We start from the raw sequence: 25,964 nt of genomic DNA on the forward strand, positions 1-25,964 counted from the left end.
TATATTGTGTTTTTTATTATTTTATTCCATTTTTTTAGAGACAGAGGTCTCACTCTATCTCCCAGGCTGGAGTGCAATGATATGATCATAGGTCAGTGTAGCCTCAAACTCCTGGGCTCAAGTAATCCTCCCATTTCAGCCTCCTGAGTAGCTGGGACTCCAGGTGTGTGCCATGACTCCTGGCTAATTTTGGTTTAAGTAGAGACACAGTCTGGCTATGTTGCCCAGGCTGGTCTTGAACTCCTGGCCTGAAGCAATCCTTCTACCTTGGCTTCCAAAAGTGCTTCGATTGTAAGTGTGAACCACTGTGTGGGCCCTGGTTTTTGTTTAATGGCTATTAAATGCTCAGAAGTGAATTAAGGTTGCAGTTAAATGCACAATTTTTATATCAAACTATTTTCTTTGCTAATTCACTTCTATCTGCGTCTACCAGCTGTAAACTACCTGAAGCAGAGAAAGCTTCTTTAGGTTGGGGCTTCCTGTAGCCCTGAGCTGAGTGCCTTATGCAGCATTGGCCGAGTGAATGAATTTGTTGGGTGAACTGCTGCGGGGTTTAGAGTCTGCAGAGGGTAGGACAGGACAGATCGTGATCGAGGCTAACCTTCTCACCTACTCCACCATTTCATGCTCTGTTTGGGCACCTCCATCACCCCTCACTTCCCCTGATGGTCCAGTCTCTCTGGGCCTGCACTGTCCAGCCACCCTCTTATCCCTAAGCCAAGGCCTTTGCCAACTAAAGCTCAGGAGTAAAGTGGCCATCACTGAGGCCATTCTATGTATGTATGTATGTATGTATGTATTTATTTATTTAGAGATGGAGTCTTGCTCTGTCACCCGGGCTGAAGCACAATGGCGCAGTCTTGGCTTACTGCAAACTCTGCCTCCCAGGTTCAAGCAATTCTCCTGCCTCAGCCTCCTGAGTAGCTGGGATTATAGGTGCCCGCCACCATGCCCAGCAAATTTTTGTATTTTTAGTAGAGATGAGGTTTCACCCTTTTGGCCAGGCAGGTCTCGAACTCCTGACCTTGTGATCCCCCCAACTTGGGCTCCCAAAGTGCTGGGATTACAGGCGTGAGCCACTGCACCCGGCTGACTGAGGCCATTCTAAGGAATATACAGCAAGCTCTTCAGTACCCATTTTTGTTAACTGAGGTATAACTAAATGATACACAGGTCCAGCGCAGTGGCATGAACCTATAGTCACAGCAACTTGGGAAGCTGAGGTGGGAGGATTGCTTGAGATCAGGAGTTTGAGTCCAGCCTGGGCAACACACGTGTATAGGTCTATGAGTCTGGAAGAATGTATATAGCCATGGAATCACTACCATGTCAAAACATAGGATATTTCCATTATCCCAAAAAGTTCCCTCCTGCCCCTCTGCAGTCAAACACTTCCCTCCCCCAACTCCTGGCAACTGCTGATCTGAACTGTAGACCTGAAAATGTCATTCAGAACCCATTTCATCTGGACCCTTCTCTCTGTGTCAACATTGCTGTGAGCGGTGTCTGTGGGATTTTTCTGGACGTTCTCTGCCATGCCCCTGTTCCTTCCTTCCTGCCTTCTGGAAGGCACCCCTGCCAGGAGTCGGCTGCATTAAAGTGGGTGTTTCAGGGGTGTCTTCCTTTACTCTCTTCTCACTGATTTCCAGCTATCCCTGTGTCTCTTGTTTAATGAGTGCCTTCACCCATATCCTTAAACCCACCAGGGCAACCTTCCTGCCCCTTTCTTTGGAGAGCTGTATCTGTATTTCCAGTGGAGACACAGACTGTTCCTTAGATGCTATTAACCCTCTGAGCTCTCTCTCTTCAAGCCAGGCTCATTTCTGGCTTGGCCAATCTGCCTCCTCCCGTGTCCTTTCCATGACACGGTGATGGCGTCACCAGCCAGTCACCAAGCTAGAACAGTCCCTTCACCCGGCCCCTACTGTAGGAGGATACTTTTAGAGTATGTCTGCAATTCACCCTCACTCTCCGTATCTACTTCTGTGGCCAAAGTGTGGACCTTGATTTCCTCTGGCCCCAGCTGAATTAACCCACCTCCCTGGGCCTGGTTCTCTTTTCACTAAACATTCTCCACATTGCTGCCAGAGCTATGTTTCTAAAATACACATCAGACCACATTCTTCTCCTCCTTATTTAAAAACAAAAAATAAAAAAATAAAAAACCAAGAAACAAACAAAAAACCCACCCTACCGTGGCTCCTCAGTGTGTAGAGATCAGATTCAAGTTCTGTGAGATGGTCTTCAAGATCCTTGGCCATGTGACCCCGTCCTGCTATCCCAATCCCATTCCCATTCCCATCCCCAGCCTCCCCACGTCATCCAACTCCAGCCACATTGGATCACCCCAGAAGAGGATGTCATGTATTAGTACTCTGGTGCCTTTGAGTCAAAACTCACTGTTTTGCCAGTTCAGAGGTTGAGCCCTTTTTGAAGAATCCCCTCTTCTTCCACAGCCCAGGTAAGTTCTACCCCAGGCATAATGAGCTGTTATCCCCCTGGGATCTGAGGGCATTCAGAATACCAACACAATGCTCTCCAGATACCTCTATGCTATTCAAATCCATGCATCTCACACCTGCTCATCTTAAAATCTCTGTGCCTCACATGCAGGAAGAATTCAAATGATGCTGATTGAAAAAACATTGTGTCCAATATTAGATGAAGTATGTAAATATCAAGGCAAGAATCTGCACTTTTTGTCTGTCTATTGCTTGTTTGCACAATAGAGCCACATGGTTTATTATAAAAAATTATTATAATGTATGCTGTTTAAGCTCAGATCACTTTGCACTAATGATGATGATAATGATGGGTTAGAATTTTTTTTCTTTTCTTGCCATGGGATCTGCCAGGTTTTAAGAATTCTTTTTTATTCTAAACCAAATTCAGGAGCACTCCCAAAGACAAGAAATCAAATTTAGGCCACTGATGGTACCAACGGAAGGCTATCACTGTGTAGCTATACCAAATGAAGCCAATCTTCATGGATTTTAAGCACTTTGATAAGCTTTTATATCTCTGCTCATCTCCTTTACCTCCATAGATAACACAAAATAACAGAATAATCAACCAATAGCAACGTAATCCCATCACAACAACATCAAAAATGAGAATTCATATGATTCAGTAATTTCCTAAGCCAGAACTTCCCACCTGATGTGCTGGGGAAGTGAGAGGGTGAGGACTGCTTTCCCCAGCCCTTGGGGTGACTGGGCAGATCCTGTCTGGTGTGAGCATTCAACCCTACTGATTACATCATTTTGGGTGCTATGTGTGATAAAGGTTGACAACCACTGTCCTAAGCCATTCTACCATTTAAATAGACTGAATTCTCCCAAGTTATGTTCTTACTTGCCTTAGAAAGGAAATTAGTATTATGACTCTAAGGATCCTGAACACATGATCTAAAAAAAGAAAAACCCAAACCACAATGGCAAAGGTAGGTGAGACAGAGTGTTAAGAAAAATAGCGAATACTGTACTATTAATTACTCCCAATTCTCCCTAATCCATGATTTTTAAAGAGTGGGTGGAGCATAACGATTTGAGGCACTGCGACAATGCAGAATGGGGAGGGTTTTTGGAAAATGTGACTCACTCACCGTTCCGACCAAAGGGTAAATGAACCCAGCACCTATGCTGGCCCGGACATCACTGATAGGTAAGATGAAGTCCCTTGGCACACCTTTTTTGTCAGGTTGGTGAGACAGAGAAAGATCGGTCTTTGCCATGCAGATGGGCAAATTTCCAAAACCCTGTAAGAAAGGAAAGAAAATGTGTTCACTGATATAGATGTGAGTCTCCTGTGTTTTTCAATTTGCACTTTATACAGTCTTGGCATCAATGGTATGCCAGCTCAGATCGAGGCACACGCAGGAGCTGCTTGTTACTACTTGTTCACTGAAGAAGCAAGAAGGTGAGGATAAAAACTCATCTCCATGTGATGACTGTTTAGTAGGTCACGGGTGACTATTGTTTATTTTGGAGGTCTCGTTAAGAGAAGGCAGTGTTATGTGCATGTTTGGGAAAAGCATTGCTATTTTCAGGCAAAGCAGCAGCTGTAGAAACTGCTTTCCAAGACTATTAATATCTGGGACCCAGCAAGGTAGTCTGGAGAAAGGCTCTGCGACTAGGCTCTTAGTCATGTTGTTCACTCATTCTGGAGTCAGTCAAGAAGCAAAGGGTTCCTTTGTGTTGGTTTATGAATCATGGTTATTTGATCTGCAACTACATTACAAGAACTAAGATGAGGTCACTATTTAAGCTTCTTGTTTTTAAGGACCAAAGTCTATGTCTGACCCAGAGTTCCAAAGGTGAAAGATCAGGAAGTCACATGTGGTGTCTCACAAAATGCACAGTGTCCTTGAAGCCTGTTTCTGATTAAATGGCACACAGTGTTCCTTTAGAGGCTTTGCTAATTCATTGCAACCACATACTTGGCACTAACTTTTAAAAAAATAAAAATAGAGATGGAGGTTTTGCTATGTTGCTCAGAGTGGTCTCAACTCCTGGCTTCAACTGATCCTCTGCCTTGCCCCCTCAAAGTGCTGGGATTACAGGTGTGAGCACCATGCCTGGTTGACACGACTTTTAAGGAGTATTTCCTTGATAGAGATAAAGGGAATGAAATCTTTAGTCAAATTTTCGTAAGACTTAGCCTAAAACTATTTGGAAGATCTTAGAGTCTTATCAACTTAGGGAGGACTTGGGCTTGGGGCCATTTTCTTTTTGAAATCTCCACTCTTCTATACTGATAAGAATTTTGCTGAGTGAGAATCTCAGCTGCCTTTCAGAATGGTGCCAGAATTTTGAATTTCAGACATGGTTAAATATTAAAGTAATTTCTATAGGTTTGCTAATGTAAAAATTTTGTCAGTAGGCATATTAAAAAGAAACAGAAACCAACCAGTATGCTATATACCGTCACCAGATTACTTCATAAAAGAAATAACATTTTAACACTGAAAGGAGAAAAGACTTAATATTACAATAAATGATAGTCTTAAATATCATTATTAAAAACTCAGGGGAAAAAAAACAAAGCAACCTCATGAGAATGACCTTATTTTACTTGGTTCATTGCACATGAATTAAAACTTCACCACAATGCCTAGGCACAGAGCAGTGCTTGGGAATCCTTTTTGTAAAGGGTAAGCCAAGAACATCAGGGAAAATTCTAAGAATTTAGAACTTTCTGAGTTCCTATTTTACCAAACCTAGGAGAAAAAATACCCTGGCTGGCAATGGTAGCATTTAACAAAATTTCAAATGGGTTTACAAAAAAGAATAAGGAGTTGGAGATTGTTTTTAAAGATAAGGTCAACACTACCAATCATGAAGCTCTTTAGCCAGCAGGCTCTTAAAATGTTCTGACTTCTATCTATCTGATTACACCAAAGTAGGAGGGACACTGGAGGCACATGGTCCTTTTGGTAAAAGGTGGCTGAGCCTCCTGTAATGGAGTTGATTCATCATGACTGGCACTGGACTAGGTGATGACACATGCTGTCAGATCATAGCCACCTTCCCAGCTGTTTGCCTACTTGCCTTTCTCAGTGGCTAGAGGTAGAAGATGATGGAGCCTTCAACCTCAGTGGACCAGCTCAGTAAAAAGCCAGTGAACTGCTTGCATAAGAACAGCAAACGTTCCCATCTTTATAGGCTGCACTCCTATCTGCCTACCCTGGCACCTTGCTAGCATTTTTAAGGTAGTAAGAGGCCTGTAAGGAAGAGGAAGCATTGCAATTCATGTAAATCTGACTCCACAGCTCTACTCCAAAGGATAGTTTCAACATTCTGGGCTGAGTGGGAGGGATGAAAGATCACACATCACCTACAAACAGGGATACCACCCATATCAGATACATTTATAGTCACAGAAGTAAATGATGCATGGATCAGAGGATACATGCCTCACCATAAAGTTCTAAATATAGTCTACACTCTACCCGAGGATATTGCTTTCATCTTTGTTAACCAGAAAATAGATTAAGCAAAGGTTAGCTGGTGAGACATGTACAAATCCTCAAGTCAAGCTGAGTATTCTGAGAGCCTAAGGTGAATTTTTTCTTTTCCCCTAAAAGTACAACTTTTACCTGCTGAGTGTAACGATCTATTTTGACTTGTGCCTCAGGACAGAGTTCAATATCTTTGGCTCCATAGACAGCCTGGGCAATGGTCCTTATCTTGTCCACAATTGGAAGCTGCAGAAACACAAATTATAACAAAATTGTGTAAGTTTAATCTGGTTAAAGATTTTTTAAAAAGTTTAGTGACACTTACTGTAATTGCTTAAAATTCCCTTATCAGGGTACCCCCTCAGCAACTGCAGGATTCCTTGCAAGCCCTCTTTTTTTCCTTTTAGCACCCTAAAGCACTGAAATTTTCAGTGTCAGAATAGATCAGATGTCAACTAGCAAATAAGCCTTAGGTGTTCAGGCAATTTAGAGGCTGCTTAGAGCCCACGTAGAATCTGCAGAGGGAGACCAGGCACAGTGGCTCACACCTATAATCCCAGTACTTTGGGAGGCCGAGGCGGGTGGATTACCTGAGGTCAGGAGTTCAAAACCAGCCTGACCAATATGGTGACACCCCGTCTTTACTAAAAATCCAAAAAAACTAGCTGGGCTTGGTGTTGCATGCCTGTAATCCCAGCTACTTGGGAGGCTGAGGCAGGAGAATCACTTGAACTGGGAGGCAGAGACTGTGGTGAGACAAGATTGTGCCACTGCACTCCAGCCTGGGTGGAGTGGGACTCCGTCTCAAAAAAAAAAAAAAAATCTGCAGAGGGAAGAGGGAAGTTAGTGCCTTACAGAGGGCTTCTGACTAGGAAGCCCCGGAACTGCGGCCGACCCCTTCCTCTCCCTGCCTCACCCCTGCAGAAAGATCTGCAGAAAAAGCTGGAAGGGGTGGGATGGTGTGTGTGGGGGTGGGGACTGGGGCTATGCAGTTTCCAGACCTGGTCTTTGGCACCCTCTACAGGACAGTTCCATTCCCACACCTGAGCTTTGGACAACTGAATCCTATGCCCCTTCCCACTCATGGAACCTGGTGCCAGAAATTCCCAAGACTTACCCACCATCCACCACGCCACATAGCAAGTGTCCTCAGTGTCTGCAGACCAGAAACAACTCCCTTGTGTCTCAGCACTGGGCCACCTGCTGAAACCCCAAACTGCCTGCCCCATTGTTTGAGACTCAGTCAGGCCTTGGCTCCAAAAGTCCTCTTGGACTGCCGCTGGCCCCCAGGGTCTCTCCTGACTGCACCTCAGTCCTGGAGCTCCCACGCCGCTGGGCCCCGAGCCCCATGCCCCGATCCAGCTGTGGCTCCTTTACGGGGGCCTTGCTGGCCTTTCCTAAGGGAGGTGTTTTCCCGAGGGCAGGTGGACTGCTCCTCAGACTAGGGGCCCTCGGAGGGCCAGGCCTGGGCTTCTACCTCCTCTCGCAGGCTGGTGTTTCTCTGCAAATATGGCTCATGTGTCCTCCTTCCTCTCAGACTGGGGGCCCCTGAGGACTGGGCCTGAGTTTCCCTCTCCCCCTTCAGAATGGGGATTCCGTGAGGACTGACCCAGGGCCTCCCCCCGTCCCCTCCATCTGGCTGTTAATCTCCAACACTTCCACCTCCAGTCCTATTCTGCACAGCTCTCCCCAGCGCTGGGGGCTCAGAGGCGTCTTCAGCCTTCCCCAGGGCTGGGGCTCAGGGAGGGCTTCCTCAGGCGCTGGCCCCAGAGTCAGGCTGCACATTGGCTTGGAGGACAGGCCTTTCCTCTGGGACTGTGAGGCCCAGAGTGCCCACCCAGAACTCCACCTCTGACCTCACAAAGGCCTGCTTCAGAACTCGGTCTCCACGGCACTGCTGGCCAGATAAGGGATGTTATTTTGGGCAGTGCATCTGAACTTGGTTCAAGTGGCACCAGCCAAATCCCTGCCTTACTGACCTCTCCCCTGGAGGATCAGGAGCAGCGCTCAAGGCCACCCTGGGAGGGCTGAGAGGCAGGCTCTGGACTGGGGACACAGGGATAGCTGAGCCCCAGCTGGGGGTGGAAGCTGAGCCAGAGACAGTCACAGAGGAACAAGATCAAGATGCGCTTTAACTGAGAAGCCCCCAAGGCAGAGGCTGAGAATCAGAAGACATTTCAGCAGAGTGAGTGGGGCTCCAGGCAGGGTGGGGATGGGGCAGCCTCCTCAGTGCCCAGATCTGGAAGGGCCATTCCCTGGGTACCATACAGCAAGGAGGTGACTGAGGGATTGTTTGGGGAAGGAGCCCCGGCTGGGAGTGGAAGTCCCGGCTTTCTTGTTATGGTGCAGTCCTGTGTTGCTGTGTGACACAGGCACATACACCTTCTCTCTGGGCCTCAGTTTCCTTACCTGTAAGTTGGTTGTTGGGAGGACCAGCGGTAGAGCAGAGATAGCAGGGATGCACTGGGCTGGGCTGTCAGCAGACCATGGTGGTGGGACGAGGAGAGAGCTGAAGACCACCAGCAGTGGACCACAGCGGGAGGCGTGCAGGCAGGAGACGGGTCAGCTGCCGGCTTGCTGGAGTCATTCCTCCCATGCAGTCCCCTCCTGAGGGGCTGGAGCTGGGGCTGGAGGGTTTCAGCAGTCAGGGCTGGAGATAAGAGTCTGTGCTGGAGCTAGAGGGAACTGGGCTAGAGAATCAGGAGGACAGACAGGGTGAGGGGACTTCGGGCTACCTTCATGCTGTCAGTTAGAGATAAAGATAGGAGTACAAAGGGGAATTTTTGGGTGAGGTACATGGGTGAAATGAGTTTTCAGGGCCTCATCCTGTGTGTTCACCTTCTGTGTTTGTGTGTGTGTGTGTGTGTGCATGCGTGCATGTATGTGTGTGTGCAGGTCCTGGACAGTCACAGCTTAAGTTAGCAGCAAGAGGGCTTGAGGTTAAAGGTATAGCACGCAAATATGAGGCTGGAGCCACTGAGTAGAGGCTGTGGGCATCTCCACAGTCCAAAGCTGGGCTGCAGACAGGGAAGGTCAGCAGGAGCACTGGAGGGTCTGGCCTGGGGTTGGGGTCCTGGGGCCAGCATGGGTGGGGTGGGGCTCCAGGGCGTCACCTCATTGGCTGAGTACCGCTCTTCCCTCCCTGTTGCTTGGCTGGGTTAAGGGAGTGGCACTAGCAGGAGCTGCCCCAGGGCTTCTCCCCTGGGGACCAAGGTCTGATGGAAGTGTGGGGCCAAGTTCTGTGTCCTCCAGCCCTAGTGACCTCTCTTTGGCTCCTCAGCATCTACAAATCTGAAGGACAAAACATGGTTCAAGCATCTGGGCACAGGCAGTAAGTACCCCACCCTCTTCTCACCCTCCAGCCCCCTGTCCTCCACCCAGCCCACTTCAGTGCCCTCCCTGCTCCATCCTCAGCCTCTCCCTTGGGGCAGCTGTCCCCCCTCGACCTCCTCCTCCCCACCCACCCACTCGCCTCTGAGGTCCCAGAAGAAAAGCATCTTCCACCTGTTGCCTGGGCTGGGTCCTGGGGTGAGGGAAGGCTCAGAAATACTTGGATGAGGGTCAAGGCATGCAGGTGGCCTTCAACTCAACTGCACTCAGCACCTCTCACCCTCTCAGGCTCAGCTGTCTTTGGGGTGAAAAAGAGCCAGTCCTTGCAATGGCCAAGGCCCTGCCTATGTAGTCCTTGTTAGCTTTCTGGCCTCCCCACTCCAGCCCCCTGCTCTCCCTCCTCCAGCCACACTGAGTTTCTTTTCTGTTTTTTTTTTTTTCTTTTTTTTTTTTTTTGAGATGGAATCCAGTTCTGTTGCCCAGGCTGGAGTGCAATGGCACGATCTTGGGTCACTGCAACCTCCATCTCCCGGGTTCAAGCGATTCTCTTGCCTCAGCCTTCTGAGTAGCTGGGATTACAGGATTACAGGCACACACTACCATGCCCAGCTAATTAGTTGTTGTTGTTGGTTTTTTTTTGTATTTTTAGTAGAAATGGGGTTTCGCCATGTTCGCCAGGCTGTTCTTGAACTCCTGACCTCAGGTGATCCACCCGCCTCGGCCTCCCAAAAGGTTGGGATTACAGGTATGAGCCACTGCACCTGGCCTCACACTGACTTTCTTTGCTTTCTTCAAACATGCTGAGAGTCCTCTGGTGACTATTCCCTCCATCTGAGAGGCTTTCTGCAGTTAACATACAGCCCACTCTCATCTCCTTCATGGCTTTGCTCCAAGGCCACCTTCTCAACAAGGATTACTCTGACTGCCCTATTTGAAATCACACCCCATCTCCAGCCCCTGCACTCCCAATTCCCCTCTTCTTGCTCTGTTTTTTTCCATAGGAGCTGGTACCTTCGCTTATACAAATGTACTTACTTATTACATTTCATTGCTGTCAGCTCCACGCAAGCAGGGATATTTGCCTGTTTGTACACTTGGACGGAGAGAATGAATAGTGCCCCTCTGTTGACATCATTGCCTCTAGCCTACGTCTCTTTCCAGGGCTTTAGATCCTGTTTCTAGAGACCCACTGGTGTCTCACAGGCAACTCAGCTCCTAGATGGAAACAGCGTCCTCCGCCCCCCACAAGTCCACTCCTCCTGTGCTCTTGGCTCAGTCAGGGGTCCCCTTCTCTTCAGTTGCTCAAGCCAGAAGTCAAGGTCATGTCCTTGATACTTCCCTCTCCCCCATGCCTCACATCCAGTCACCAATCTCCTAAAATATCTAGAATGTGCACAGCTTCCACCATTCTTTCTACCACCACCCTACTCCCCCATGGCCATGTCAGGCCACCACCCACCCATTCTTCAAAACTCCCTTCAGGCCTCACCTCCCATGCCTCCCCTGAGTTCCCCCAGTCCCAGGCTGCTTCTCTCTGGTGGTGTTGCCATTACCCATCTCTTCTATTAAACAGAGTGACCCAAGAGTGGAGAGTGGGTTTTGACTTTGTATCCCTGGTGCTTGACTCATAAGTAGGTGCTCAACAAAATTTTTTTCTTTTTTTGAGATGGAGTCTTGTTCTGTTGCCCATGCTGGAGTGCAGTGGCATGACCTCGGCTCACTGCAACTTCTGCTTCTTGGGCTCAAGCGATTCTCACATCTCAGCCCCCACCCCAGCTGGGATTACAGGCGCCTGCCACCACGCCCAGCTAATTTTTTTTTTATTTTTAGTGGAAATGGGGTTCTGCCATGTTGGCCAGGCTGGTCTTGAACTCCTGACCTCAAGTGATCCACCTGCCTCGGCCTCCTGAAGTGTTGGGATTACAGGCATGAGTCACCATGCCTGGCCAACAAATGTTTGTTGAATGAAGAAATGTTGGTTAGCAGGTTGACTTGTTGGCTCGTGGTTAGTTGGATAGTTTATGGTTGACTGGTTGATTAGATAATTCAATGAGTTAATAGCTGGTTAACAGGAGAATCAGTTAGTTGGTTTTTGATAGGTTAGTCAAAGGGTTAGTAAGCCACTGGGCATGGTGGCTCATGCCTGAAATCCCTGCACCTTGGGAGGCTGAGGCTGGAGGATTGCTTGAGTCCAGGAGTTTGGGACCAGCTTGGGTAACATGGCAAAACCCCATCTCTACAAAAAATAGGAAAAAATAGCCGGTCATGGTGGCATGCTCCTGTAGTCCCAACTACTTGGGAGGCTGAGGTGGGAGGATCACTTGAACCCTGGGAAGTCTAGGCTTCAGTGAGCTGTGACTGTGCCACTGCACTTCAGCCTGGGCGACAGAGTGAGACCCTGTCTCAAAAAAAAAAAAAGAAAAAGAAAAGAAACAGGCGTTAGTGAGTTGTTAGCTATTTAGTTCCTTGGTTAACAGATTACTTAGGGGATCTGGTTGGCTGTCAGTTTCTTGCTTTGTAGGCTGGCTTTCTTGGGCCCCTCTTCTTAGTCTGTACCCTCTCCTTGAGCTCTCTCATCTATGCCTATGGCTCAGATGACCATCTGTGATTTGCTGTCCTCCAAATGTGTCTGTAAGTGAGACCACATGACCAGCTGCCTCCTCACTGGCCATCCCACCCAAGTGTCTAGCGGGCTCCTCACACTCAACATGTCCAGAAAGGGCCTCCTTGTCCATTCTTCCACAGCTTCTCTGCTGTGCCCCACGCTAGTCACTCTGCTGCCCTAGCCAGGACCTGAGGGCATCGCTGAGCTGCCCCGCTCCCTTCCCTCTCTAACCGAACACCAAGCCTGTCAGCTTGACTGTGCTCTTGTGGCCATTGGCACTGCCATCTCTGTGGCTCAGGCTGCCACCACTTCTCCACCCATCTGTGGAGAAGCTGATGCTCACCCTGCCTCCACTCCACTTCCTCCATCCTGGCCTCCACAGGGGAGGCAGCTCTCCTGCTGAAATCCTCCACTTGGCCCACGGCCCTCTGGTAGAGTTCAGACTCCCTAATGTGGGCCATGAGGCCTTCTGCCACCTGGCCCTGGCCCCTCTCTGCCCATCTCATGCCACCTCCACTCCTCTGTGGCCAGCCCATTCCTGCACATTGGATACAGCCTTAGTTGCAGGCCTTTGCACATGCCAGTCCTATGCCCAGAGTGATCCCTGCCTCCCTGGAGGCTCCTTTACCCTCCAGCCTTCTTTTCTTGACCTAAATTTCCCTTTCTCTGGGAGCCTCCTACCCCCTCCTCTAGGCCATTCACTTCCTCCACATGCCCCACAGTGCCCACTCTTTCAGCTGGGGCAATGCTCATCACACTGCATAGTAATTGCTCAATTGATTGCTTTTCTTCCCACGGGCTGGATTGTCCCAGTGTCCTTTACTGCAGTGACTGAACATTCTAGGCACAGTAGATTCAAGAAATCTTGAGTTCATTGGCTGGTTGGTGGTTATCTGTTGCTTACTGTGTCTTGCCTGCTGTGTGGTGATGAGGAAGGAGCCAGGCTTCCAGGATTCTCTTGGTGTTCTTGTCTTTCTGCTCTGTCCACTTCTCTCTCCTCTTCTGTGGTTACCTCCAGCATGGGAGGTGGGGTTGGATGGGAGCCAGTGGAGGGTCACCTCACCCTGCTAGGGAGAGCAGCAGCATTCCTCAGGGCTCCTAAATTCCCCTGACCTCACAGCAGCAAAAAGTAAGCAGAGGGAATGAGAGACGTCCAGGCATGGAATAAAACATCTTCCACTTTTCAGCTGAGACCCTCTGTTCATAGCTCACCCATCCCAGTCCTTGCTCTATTCCTTACCCCAGAGAAACAAAACCAGGGATGAGTAGATGGAGGGGGATGCAGAGTTGCGCGGATATTCCACTGGCCCCCATCCAACTCCAGCTCCCATGCAGCATCGTACAGGGGTCTCATTATCCCATGACCAGCCTCCTCAGCCCTGAAGAAGAGACCCTACCAATGCAAGCAGCAGCCCAAAGACAGTCCTGGGAAGGTACCATAGAGGCAGGGGAGAGGTAGACAGAGCAGGGAGCCAAGAACACCAAGGGAATCCTGGAAGCCTGGCTCCTTTCTCATCAGCACAGAGCAGGCAACAACCAGCCAAGGAACCAAAGATTTATTGAATCTACTATGCCTACTATGTTCAGGCACTGCAGTGAAGCAAACTGGTATGATCCCAGACCTTAGGCAGAAAAACCGTTAATTAATTAAGCTTTTTTTTTTTTCTTGAGACAGGGTGTCGCTCTGTCACCCATGCTGGACTGCAGTGGTGTGATCTCAGCTCACTGCAACCTCTGCCTTCTGGGCTCAGGCAATCCTCTCACATCAGCCTCCCCATTAGCTGGGAACACAGGCATACACCACAACACTGGACTAATTTTTGTTTTTTTTTTTTTTTTTTTTTTTTTTTTTGGAGAGATGAGGTTTTGTCATACTGCCCAGGCTGGCCTTGAACTCCTGGGCTCAAGCGATCAGCTCGCCTCGGCAAGTGCTGGGATTACAGGCGTGAGACACTGTGCCTGGCCTAACTGAGCAATTACTATGCAGTGTGATGAGCATTGCCCCAGCTGAAAGAGTGGGCACCGTGGGGCATGTGGAAGAAGTGAATGGCCTAGAGGAGAGGGTAGGAGGCTCTCCCAGAGAAAGGGAAATTTAGGTCAAGAAAAGAAGGCTGGCGGGTAAAGGAGCCTCTGGGGAGGCAGGGGACCATTCTCGGTGTAGGACTGGCATCTGCAAAGGCCTGCAGCTAAGGCAGTATGTGATGTGCAAGGATGGGCTGGCCAGAGGAGTTGAGGGGCTGGTGTCAGCTTCTGGGCATGCAGACAGTGAGATAGCAGAGTGACTAAGGCCACACTTAGAGGTATCTGTATCCCTCTTCTTCCTCTTTTTTTTTTTTTTTTTTTTTGAGATGGAGTCTCGCTCTTGTTGCCCAGGCTGGAGTGCAGTGGAAAGATCTTGGCTCACCACAACCTCCATCTCCCATGTTCAAGTGATTCTCCTGCCTCAGCCTCCGAAGTAGCTGGGATTACAGGCATGCGCCACCATGCCTGGCTAATTTTGTATTTTTTAGAAGAGATGGGGTTTCTCTATGTTGGTCAGGCTGGTCTCAAACTCCTGACCTCAGGTGATCTGCCCACCTTGGCCTCCCAAAGTGCTGGGATTATAGGCGTGAGCTACAGGGCCCAGCCCCTCTTCTTCCTCTTTATCCTCCAGTCCCACCCCGCCACCTTCCCCAAACTCCAGTCCTATACCTCTCCCTATACGCAGATTTGGGACCTGTTACTCACCTGTTTCATCTACCTTTCCATCTAACCGTGCACTTAACTAAATATAAATCAAGTGCCAGGCCCTTTGGGAAGCTCTGAGGATCTAGTTGGGAGTAAGACAGATTCCCCAGTTTTCACTCATTCAACAAATACTTATTGCACATCTACTATGTGCCTGGCATGGTGCTGGGCACTGAAGATACACCAGGAAGTAGATCCAGTCCTTCCTTTTCTCCCTCCCTCTCTCTTGGTCATTCATTCATTCACTTACTCTCTCACAAACCTCTGTTTGCACTGACCTGGTTGCACAGCCTGGTGCATTTTGCTGACCCCTTCATTTTTGACAGAACCTGGCGCATGTTTCAGCGCTCAGTGCTGTTTACAGAGCTCGGCAGCAGACTTTGTCACACCTCATGCTGTTTGTAGACTGCCTCACTGTTGCCAGGCCCTGGCCTGTGACCCCAAAGTTCTGGCTCTAGCAGATAGGCAGACAGACAGATGGACAGACATAGACTACTGAGCTCTACTTTCCATCCTGCTCTCTCCCACCCTGCTTTTTCCCAGAGGCTTGTTGTCACCGTGGATTGCACTTTCAGCTCCCCACCTGCCCGTCTGCAAAGTGGCCTCATTGGTGTGCCATTTTTACTGGTCCAGTCCCAACTACAAGGGGCATGGTTTGGCCATCTACCCCAGTTCCTCTCCATGTCCCCATGGCTCTCAAGTGTCTCCAATTCCAGCTGTCCCAGCTGCCCCGGGCAAGAGGAGGTGTGTGTGGCAAGTCTGCTGGGTTACCTATTAACTCAGCTGTGAGTTGAAGAGCCAATGGGCAGCAGGCAGACTTGAGTCTCCTTTCTGTCCATGGGCTCGGGCCACTGTATCAGGTCCACCCGTGGCTCCAAAATGGTCTCCTGGTCCATGATAGCAAAGATCCAGGAAATATGGTGCGAGGAAGATGAGAGGAAGATAGCGCGAGAGTTCCTGGCCGAGTTCATGAGCACATATGTCATGATGGTGAGTGGGTGGGCAGCACGAAGTGGGTGGGGCTCTGCCCAGGGCCTTCCATGACCCCCTCCCCATTCTGACCCCATGGGTCACATTGTCCATTCCTTGCCTCTGAGCTGGGAGCCTGGGGAAGCAGCGAGGAAAGTAAGGAGGGGGGGGCTTTCTCATCAAGTCTTTTTGGACAGAAAGGGCTTATAATATGTGGGGGTCAAATGAAACCATGCACTGGGCTATCCTGGGCAAGGCTGGAAATGGGGAGAAGGGAAACCCAGAGTAAAGAGATTGAAGAGGCCCAGGTGCAGTGGCTCATGCCTGTAATTCCAGCACTTTGGGAGGCTTAGGCAAGTGGATTACCTGAGGTCAGGAGTTCGAAACCAGCCTGGCCAACATGGTGAAACCCCGTCTCTACTAAAAATACAAAAATTAGCTGGGCATGGTGGCGGACACCTGTAATCTCAGTTATTCAGGAGGCTGAGGCAGGAGAATCACTTGAGCCCAGGAGGTGGAGGTTGCAGTGAGCTGAGATCACACCATTGCACTCCAGCCTGGGTGACAGGAGCAAAACTCTGTCTCAAAAAAAAAAAAGAAAAAGAAAAAAAAAAGAGAGAGAGATTGAAGAGAAACTTGATGATCAGGCTCTGATAATGAATCCAGAGGGCAATGGGCGATGTTGAAGGCTGGCAAGCAGGGGAGTGACATGATCAGATTTGGATTTTAAAGGTAATTTTGGGTGCAGTGTGGAGCATAAGCAGGACAGGCAAGGCTGGCAAGAAGGAACCAGTTAAGAGGCTGTTTTTGATCTGGGACAGAGAGAGGGTGATGACTGATCTGGGGTTGGAGAAGAAAGCACATGTTTGAGAGGGCTGTGGAAGATGGAATCGGGGAGACTCTGCCAGCAGAACATGTAGGCAAAGCGCCGATGAGCTGTTCTGGAGCACGGGGCCCAGCACAGGGTGAGAGGCAAGATGCCTGTGGGGAAATCCAGGAGATAGTTAAACACAGGCAAGGGGCTGGAGCTCAGGAGAGGCTTGGTCTGGAAGGAAAAAGTTGAAGTTCATCACAACACAGGTGGTGGTTGTCAACACTGTCTAGAAGGAGTGTACAGAAAGAGAAAAGGATGGTTTGAGGACAGAGCCCTGAGGAATGAAGAGGGGCACGCAAAGGAGCCTGAGAAGGAATGGTCAGAGAGGTGGGAGGAGAACCAGAGCCGACTGCGTGACAGAGGGGGGCAGTGGTTCCACCAGGAAGAAGCCGTCAGCGGCACGGGCAGCGGCAGATGGGCCACGCGAGGTGAGCACTGGCAAGGGGCCTTAGGGTTTGCCAACGTGGAGGTTGCTGGTAACCTTGACAAGGGCTCTTCTTTAGTGTGTGATTGGGACAGAATCCAGACTGCAGGCGGGATGTGAGGTTGCTCCCTCTCCACCTGCTTCAGCCCTGCCACTTACCCCAGTGAGCCTCTGCCCTTAACATGACTGTAGCCATGTTTATTGCATCTTATGCAGGGTCCAGGGTCTAGAAAAAGAAGGGGCAGCCTCTGGGAAGGGAGGCAAAGGCAGCCAGGTGCATGCTAGAGGAAGGTGGGGTGAGAGAGGCTGTTTGTGTGTGTGGTGGGGCCCATGGAGCTCAAGGGAGAGAGGAAATTGGAACACCAGGGTTCTTAGCCTGACCCTGCCACTAAGTGACCAGTTGCCTTGGGCAGGTCTCTCCCTGGCTTAAAGCCTGACTTCTCACTTATATCCTGTAGAATTAGGCCTTCGTGGGCTTTGGAGCTGTGTTTGAATCCTAGCTCTGTTATCTTCTAGCTGTGCGACTATCCACAAGTATCTTAACTGTTCACAAATTTAGCTTTCTTGTTTTTGAGACAGGGTCTCACTCTGTCTCCTAGGATGGAGTGCAGTGGTACGATCTCAGCTCACTGCAGCCCCCACCTCCCATACTCAAGTGACTCTCTTGCCTCAGCCTCTTGAGTAGCTGGGACTACAGGCACGTGCCACTGTGCTCAGCTAATTTTTCTATTTTTAGTAGAGATGGGGTTTCACCATGTTGGCCAGACTGGTCTCGAACTCCCGAATTCAGGTGACCTTCCTGCCTCGGCCTCCCAAAGTGCTGGGATTGCTGGCGTGAGTCACCTCGCCCGGCCCACAACTTTAGCTTCCTTATTTGTTAACAGGAGGACTTGTGTGAAGAAGGCCAAGTCTCAGCACCCAGTGTGGTACCCATGTATTGGTCCCTTGTTATTAGGACGGGTGCTCTAGCTGCTGTCTCCTTTCTGTCTCTGGCCCTCCCCTACTCCTTTCTTACCTCCCCACCTGCTTTGGCTCCTGAGCTGTGAGGACAGCAGTTGGATCCTGTCCCTCCTTAATCCAGGGCAAAGCAATTCACTTACCACAAGACATTCCAGCCCCATGAGGGCTGTTAACCCTTGGAACCTCGGAGGCAGGAGGGTGCATCCTCTGAGAGCTGTTAGGGAAATAGGCACCGCCCACATGCTTGATACCTGCCCACATCTGTGTTCCTCTTCCTTTTGTTGAGATTTTCATTGAGCACCTAATGCATCCTGGGCTCTGTGATGCTAAGCCCCTTACGTGCAGCATCTTCACAAATCCTCGCAATAGCCCTGTGAAGTAGGTACTATTATTATCCCAGTTTCACAGATGGGAAAACTGAGGCTCCTTGAGACTAAGCCTTTTGCCCAAGGTCACACTTTAAGTCAAGATTAAATCCAGTGCAGTCTAATATCACAGTCTTTTTTGTTTTTTTTTTTTTGAGATACAGTCTTGCTTTGTCGCAGTGGTGCAATCTCGGCTCACTGCAACCTCTACCTCCCGGGTTCAAGCGATTCTTGCGTCTCAGCCTCTGGAGTAGCTGGAATTACAGGTGCATGCCACCATGCCCAGCCAATTTTTGTATTTTTAGGAAAGACAAGGTTTCACCATGTTGTCAAGGCTGGTCTTGAACTCCTGACTTCAAGTGATCCTCCCACCTCGGCCTCCCAAAGTGCTGGGATTACAGGCATGAGTCACCGTGCCCAGCCCAATATAACAGTCTTGACCCTTAACCTCTATGCTCTGTACCTTAGCTTAAATATTGCCAGCTTTTAAAGACTGGCTTGTTAATGCTCCCCCAGCCAGGGTAAGGTCCTCACTTTCAGGTAGTTCAAGATGCCTCTCTCAGCCTCAGTTTCCCCATTTACAGAGTGGGAGAAAAATTCTTGCTGTGCAGATTTGTTGTGAGGATTGAAGACAGTAGCACTTGTAAAAGAACTTTGTGAGGCGTAAGCCTATATCAGATATTGTGGTGTTGTTATTTTTAGTTGCCAGGCTGTGCCAAGAAGTGAGGGCTTTTTTTTTTTTTTTTGGTAAATATATATATATAGGAATATCAGTGAGTCACCAGGGTGAAGGTTTTGCCAAAAAGCTAGTGTGACCTTGGCCCCATTTATTGCAGCCAGGACAAGGGAAGTGGACTGATCCGTGTTGCAGCTTCCAGGTGTGTTGCCCTTGGAGCTGGCCTCCTGGCTGTGGGGGAGAGTTGGATGGGCTGGGCCACATTCACTGATCAGGGAGAGGAGGGGCTGGAGCCATCCGGGCCCTGGAAAACCAGCCATACACGTGAGACACGGGGCAAGGGTTGTAGATCACATGCTATGGGGGCCAAGAGAGCGGCAACTCAGGGCGGTGGGGACTTTGGCTGGCTGCAGAGTGCCAATCTGTGCAAGGCTGTATAGCTGCTGCCACTCCAGCTGACTGTTGCCATGGAGGGTGGAATGCAGGCCAGTGTTGCCTGAGTTGCTCATTTTTCAAGAGAGATGGAAACTTCTGTTCTTCAAAACCAAGTTATCTAAACAAAATCTGTGCGCTGGATGAATTAGGTGCATGAGTTGCCAGTTGGCAACCCTGACACAGGGAATCATGTGGGGTTCATTCACTCACCCAGTATTTTATTTTATTTATTTTATTTTTTTGAGACAGAGTCTCACCCTGTTGCCCAGGCTGGAGTGCAGTGGTGTGATCTCAGCTCACTGCTCTGCCTCCCCGGTTCAAGTGATTCTCCTGCCTCAGCCTCCCGAGTAGCTGGGATTACAGGCATGTGCCACCACAACTGGCTAATTTTTTGTATCTTTAGTAGAGACGGGGTTTCACCATGTTGGCTAAGCAGGTCTCGAACTCCTGACCTCATGATCGGCCTGCCTCTGTCTCCCAAAGTGCTGGGATTACAGGCGTGAGCCACCACGCCCGGCCTATGCTCATCCAGTATTCTTAGCACATGGTATTGGAATGTGGGAAAGGCCATGGGGGCCCCTCTGTTTTCAGACCCTCCATGCCTCTTCCAGTCCCTCTACCTCTTGACCCTGCCAGCCTGTCAACCTGTCCTGACCTCACTCCCCCCTGCACCCCCATCTGTTCCTGTCCTCTCCTGCTGTATCTTATCCTGGATCTGAAGCCAGCCCAGCTCTGGGCTCCCCTGCTTCTGTCCTGGGGCTTCTGAGGGACCCAGTGGGCCCTGCTCAGCTGCCTCTCCCCCACAATATCTGGGCTATTTCACATTTTCTCAGACTTCCCCAAAGCTGCTCTGTACTCTGACTTTTTTTTTTAAATCAGCAAATGGCTTGATCTGCTGCTTGATAGGTAAAATAATCAACACTTCCTATGTTCAGCTCACCCTCTTGTCCCTCTTACCACCAGACCCATTAGCCACCCATGTATCCACATATCACCCCTTGGCTGGGGCGGGGTCCTCTCCTTCCTGGAGGACACCTCCACTTCTGCACCAATCCAGCTGTCCAGCCTATTCAGGTACTTTACTCTGTCCTTTTTCTCTGTCCTTAATCTTCAGCCCATCCCTCTCTCAGCCTATAAACATACTGAAGTTTCTCCACTGAAAACAACACAAAGTGAAACATCCCTCCCTTCACCCTGTCAGCCCCTTCATGGGATCATGTTCTCTCTTCCCCGCTCCTCAGGCGAGTTCTCGAAGAGGAGTCTACACTGGTGGCTTTCAACTCTTTTTTTTTCTTTTTTTGAGATGGAGTCTTGCTCTGTCGCCCAGGCTGGAGTGCAGTGGTGTGATCTTGGATCACTGCAAGCTCCACCTCCTGGGTTCAAGCAATTCTCCTGTCTCAGCCTCCTGAGTAGCTGGGATTACAGGCAAGCACCACCACGCCTGGCTAATTTTTGTATTATTAGTAGAGACGGGGTTTTGTCATGCTGGTCTTGAACTCCTGACCTAAAGTGATCCATCCACCTCGGCCTCCCAAAGTGCTGGGATGACAGGCATGAGCCACCACACCCAGCCTGGTCTGCCTTCTTACCCTGTACCCTCTCCTGGGGCTTTCTCCTCTGTCCGCTTTGACTTCGGCCCTTATGTCTACAATTCTTCAGGTTTTCTCCTTTATCAACTCTAGAACAGAGTTCTCCAGGGGAAATACAATACAAGCCATCTGTATAATTTAAATTTTTCTGGTATCCACATTAAAAAGGTAAAAAGCAACAGGTGAAATTAATTTTAATAATTAACCCATATAGCCAAAATCCTATTTCAAGATGCAATCAATGTAAAATTATTAGGATATTCTGGCCAGGCATGGTGGCTCACACCTGTAATCCCAGCACTCTGGGAGGCTGAGGTGAGAGGATTGCTTAAGGCCAGGAGCTCGAGACCAGCCCGGGCAACATAGTGAAACCTCATCTCTACACAAAATAAATTGAAAAACTTAGCTGGGATAGGGCTCAATGGCTCATGCCTGTAATCCCAGCACTTTGGGAGGCCAAGGCAGGCTGATCATCTGAGGTCAGGTGTTTGAGACCAGTCTGGCCAACATCATGAAACCCTGTCTCTACTAAAAATACAAAAAAATAGTTGGGCATGGTGGCATGCACCTATAATCTCAACTACTCAGGAGGCTAAGGCAGGAGAATCACTTGAACCCGGGAGTTGGAGGTTGCAGTGAGCTGAGATTGCGCCATTGCACTCCGGCTTGGGCGACAGAGCAAGACTGTCTCAAAAAAAAAAAAAAAATTGGCTGCATGCCGAGGCACATGCCCATAGTCCCAACTACTTGAGAGGCTGAGGTGGGAGGATCACTTGAGCCCAGGAGATGGAGGCTGCAATGAGCCCTGATCATGGCACTGCACTCCAGCCTGGGTGATAGAGCAAAACCCTATCTCAAGCATCAAACAAATAAACAAATAAAACAGAGGCACAAGAAAGCAAGGCATGCATGGAGCAGCGCAGTTGTTTGGTTTGAGGCCATCTGGCACAGGTAACTGCCTGGATTTAATCCTGGCTCACCATGTACAGGCTGTGTGACCTTGGACAAGCCATTCAAGTTCTCTAAGCTTCAGATTACCCATCTGTCAAGTGGGGGAGAATAATAGTGCTTAACTATCATTTGCAACATCTGAGTTTCTGGCTCGGCCAACAGGGATGGGGAACATAGAGTGAGGAGCAGGTGTGCTGTGAGATGGCAAACCTTCAACAGAGCCTGAGACGCCCACGGAACACCAGGAGAGTTGCAGTGGGGATTTGCAAATAGGCATCTGGCTCCCCCACGGAGATGACGGGAATTTCAGCACATCAGGCATAGCTGAGACTGTCTACGTGGTAAAACCATGCCTGAAAAGACCTTTGGAAAATCAGGAGGTTGCTGGAGCCCTTGGAGAGAGCTTTGGTGTCTGTGACATGTGGAAGTGGAAGCCAGATTGAGGAGGGGGTGCGAGGGAAGGGGTGAAGCAGCTGGCCAGTGTGTTCTCTCCTGCAGCCTGACTGAAACAGGGAGGGGGCAACCAGGAACCCACAGCTGGAGAAGGACACTGGGCAGGGGTGGGACAGTTTGCTGGGAAGGATGAGACTCCAGTGTGTGGGAGCCAATCAATGGGAGGATGGAAGGTATGGGGGAGACGGAGGCCTCTGCAGAGGGAGAGGATAGCACAGGAGCCAGGGATGAAGGGAACAGTGGCTCTAGACTGAGGGTAATGGGCCTGAAGGTAGGCCCCTTCCCCTGTGAAGGCAGCATTATCTGAGGAGCCGTGAGGGATGGGCAAGAAGCAGCAGCTTGGGAATGCCGCCTGAGGTCAGTGGAAATGAAGCTGAGGGCGAGACAGTTAGGGCCCCACTGTTCCAGCATTGTGGGAATTGCGGTGGAGTGTGTGTGTGTGTAGGGAGGGGTTCCTGGCAGAGTCAGGCATGGATGGATTTGGAGGTCCCTTGAAGAAACTTCCTTCAGGTCAGCCTGAAGTGTGAGGGACTCTGAGGGGGTGCAATGCATGCCAGCCATCCCCCCCTCGCAGCCCTGCCTCACCCCAAAACTTCAGGTGGGCCTGGGGCTGAGGTGCTTGGATGTTTGTAGTAAGAGCTTCTAACTCTGCCGCTCCACCCGGCTCTCAGTGGCTCAGGTCTGAGAGGCCTCAGCAGGGGCAAGGAGAGGAGGCAGTGAGGAGGGAAGGCTCTGGAGGAAGAGGGCATGGCAGAGGGTCTTTGAGGCAACGCCAGGGAGGCCCAGGGCATGGGGGTGAGGAGCTAGAACTGAGCTCTGAGCCCTCCTCTGAGGTTGGGGCTTCTGGGCAGGCAGCCCCCTTAGAGGCCCTCCCTTGTAGGTATTCGGCCTTGGTTCCGTGGCCCATATGCTTCTAAATAAAACATTTGGGAGCTACCTTGGTGTCAACTTGGGTTTCGGCTTCGGAGTCACCATGGGAGTGCACGTGGCAGGTTGCATCTCTGGTGAGTGAGCCCAGGCCCTGCCGGACCGGGCAAGACCAGGTGTCTCCAACAGGCTCTTTCCTGCCCGCCTCAGCCAGCTCCTTTGCCAGCACAGCCAGTGCCTCAGCCTGGCCACCGGGCGGGAGGAAGTCTCCTCTGAACCCCGTGCCTATGACGTGTCTGCCCCAGATTCTTCCTGGCCCCCTCGACCTACCATTTTCACTGGCTGGGTCATCTTAGGCAAGCCATCGCCTTCTGTGTTCCTCAGTTTCCTTAAGAGTGAAACGAAGATGGTGGCCCCTGCCTCACGGGGTGGTTGTGAGGGCTCAAGGAGAGAACTCTGTCACGGAGCATGCTGTCATACACACTAGCCATCATTGTTCTCATACCGTTTGTCACTGTTGTTTGTTCTGCTCTCACTTCCTGACACACTTGCCTGCTGCCCGCAGGAGCCCACATGAATGCAGCTGTGAGCTTCACTAACTGTGCACTGGGCCGTGTGCCCTGGAGGAAGTTTCCAGTCTATGTGCTGGGGCAGTTCCTGGGCTCCTTCCTGGCGGCTGCCACCATCTACAGTCTCTTCTACAGTGAGCGTCCTGACCGGGTGTCTGCCTCTGGCCTCAGCCGCCTCCTATGAAATATGGGCAGATTGGACCTCAGTGTCCTGATTTGTAAAAAATAGCTGGGAGAAAAAAGCCTTGGAGGTCTCCCACCCTCTAACCTATAACCTCATTTCCGGGACCCCGGTGGGGCTTAGTTGGGGGCAGGTTCGCATGATAGTCTGTGTCTCCACAGCGGCCATTCTCCACTTTTCGGGTGGAGAGCTGATGGTGACCGGTCCCATTGCTACAGCTGGCATTTTTGCCACCTACCTTCCTGATCACATGACATTGTGGCAGGGCTTCCTGAATGAGGTCAGTGGTCCAGGATGAGTACCCCTCCCCCTGCCCTCCACCCCTCAGGATGGAGCCAGCAGGGAGTCCCTCCGGATAGACAGGACAAGAACTCTGGATGGAGACTGTACCAAGATGTGTCTCTGCTGGTGGGCTTGGGTCTGGGGCACTGCCGAGGTCCTGTGGCTTGGGGAGGGGCCCAGGTGAGCTGCCACAGCATCTGCTCCTCAGGAGTGGCTGACCGGGATGCTCCAGCTGTGTCTCTTTGCCATCACGGACCAGGAGAACAACCCAGCACTGCCAGGAACACACACGCTGGTGATAGGCATCCTCGTGGTCATCATCAGGGTGTCCCATGGCATGAACACAGGATATGCCATCAATCCGTCCTGGGACCTGCCCCCCCCGCATCTTCACCTTCATTGCTGGTTGGGGCAAACAGGTCTTCAGGTACTGCCTCTGCCCAGGCCCATTCCTTTGAGATTTTCTGTGGGGCCCCTGTGTGTTGAGGTGTGGGGGGTGAGGTGAGGGGCAGCACAGGAGGGTCCTGCAGAGCCCCCAGGTGGCCTGGGGAGCAGGAGTGAGTCCCAACATTTCCCCAGGCCAGTACAGATACAGATCCTGCACCTGCACTGAGTGTCAACCCTGTCCCTGAATCGGGCTGAGGCTGACCAGGGCCCCAGGTTGGGGGTGTTTCCTGGGTTAGCCTGAGGATGACTCCTCTGCTCAACCAGTCTTGGCCCGAGGTGGATGAGGGTGCTGTCCTGGGCATCAGCCCCCTCAGCCGGCCTCTGCCTCTTGCCTGCAGCGATGGGGAGAACTTGTGGTGGGTGCCAGTGGTGGCACCACTTCTGGGTGCCTCTCTAGGTGGCATCATCTACCTGGTCTTCATTGGCTCCACCATCCCACGGGAGCCCCTGAAATTGGAGGACTCTGTGGCATATGAAGACCACGGGATAACCGTATTGCCCAAGATGGGATCTCATGAACCCATGATCTCTCCCCTTACCCTCATCTCCGTGAGCCCTGCCAACAGATCTTCAGTCCACCCTGCCCCACCCTTACATGAATCCATGGCCCTAGAGCACTTCTAAGCAGAGATTATTTGTGATCCCATCCCTTCCCCAATAAAGAGAAGCTTGTCCCACAGCAGTACCTCCACTTCCTGGGGGCCTCCTGTGGTTGGGCTTCCCTCCTGGGTTCTTCTAGGAGCTCTAGGGCTATGTCTTAGCCCAAGGTGTAGAGGTGAGGCACCTCAAGTCTTTCATGCCCTGGGAACTGGGGTGCCCCAGGGGGAGAATGGGGAAGAGCTGATCTGCGCCCTCAGTAGGAACAAGGTAAGATGAAAGAATGACAGAAACAGAATGAGGGATTTTCAGGCAAGGGGGAAGGAAGGGAGGTTTTGGTGAAAGGACTGTAGCTGACTGGTGGGGGTCTGGCTTTGGAAATACTTTGAGGGGATCCTGAGATTGGACTCTAGACTCTCCCCTGGTTGTTCCCTTCCCCGAGTTCTGGCCGGTTCTTGGACCAGACAAGGCATGGCCCAAGAAGGTAGATCAGAATTTTTTAGCCTTTTTTTCATTAGTGCCTTCCCTAGTATTCTTCCAGATTTTTTTTTCTTAATCACATGAAATTTTAATACCACAGATATACTATACATCTGTTTATGTTCTGTATATGTTCTGTGCTTTGTACATAAAAAAGAGTAAGTTTTTTTTCACCTCCCCTATTAAGAATCAGTTTTAATTCCCTTGAGAATGCTTGTTATAGA

The 25,964-nt window shown here is 50.4% G+C and overlaps 2 protein-coding genes across 6 annotated transcripts in view; one reads left to right on the top strand and one right to left on the bottom strand.

Annotated features, from left to right (window-relative positions):
- The window catches only part of LOC117978678 (monofunctional C1-tetrahydrofolate synthase, mitochondrial-like), a 120,194-nt gene extending 107,588 nt beyond the window's left edge, over positions 1-12,606 (bottom strand). For 2 of the 5 annotated variants that reach the window (XM_034951660.3, XM_057298697.1), the window contains exons 1-3: positions 7,622-7,831; positions 6,098-6,205; positions 3,605-3,757 (exon numbers count right to left, since the gene is read on the bottom strand). In XM_034951660.3, the coding sequence (XP_034807551.3) occupies positions 3,605-3,757; positions 6,098-6,205; positions 7,622-7,744 (384 nt within the window). In that variant the 5' untranslated portion in view covers positions 7,745-7,831. Of the gene's footprint in view, positions 1-3,604; positions 3,758-6,097; positions 6,206-7,076; positions 7,832-8,368 lie in introns of those variants that run through there. The other 3 variants (XM_055091850.1, XM_055091849.1, XR_008954458.2) reach the window with 2 other exon arrangements.
- LOC100984912 (aquaporin 7B) lies at positions 7,863-25,334 on the top strand. Its single transcript, XM_034951658.4, is given in 9 exon segments — positions 7,863-8,144; positions 9,240-9,290; positions 15,482-15,611; positions 23,198-23,321; positions 23,750-23,887; positions 24,096-24,214; positions 24,425-24,592; positions 24,594-24,643; positions 25,002-25,334. Coding segments are annotated over 8 exon segments (1,041 nt in total). The 5' UTR covers positions 7,863-8,144; positions 9,240-9,264; the 3' UTR covers positions 25,288-25,334.
- Positions 25,335-25,964: the final 630 nt, after the last annotated feature.

This window comes from Pan paniscus, chromosome 11 (assembly GCF_029289425.2).
Source record: "Pan paniscus chromosome 11, NHGRI_mPanPan1-v2.0_pri, whole genome shotgun sequence".
Taxonomy (NCBI): Eukaryota; Metazoa; Chordata; class Mammalia; order Primates; family Hominidae; genus Pan; species Pan paniscus.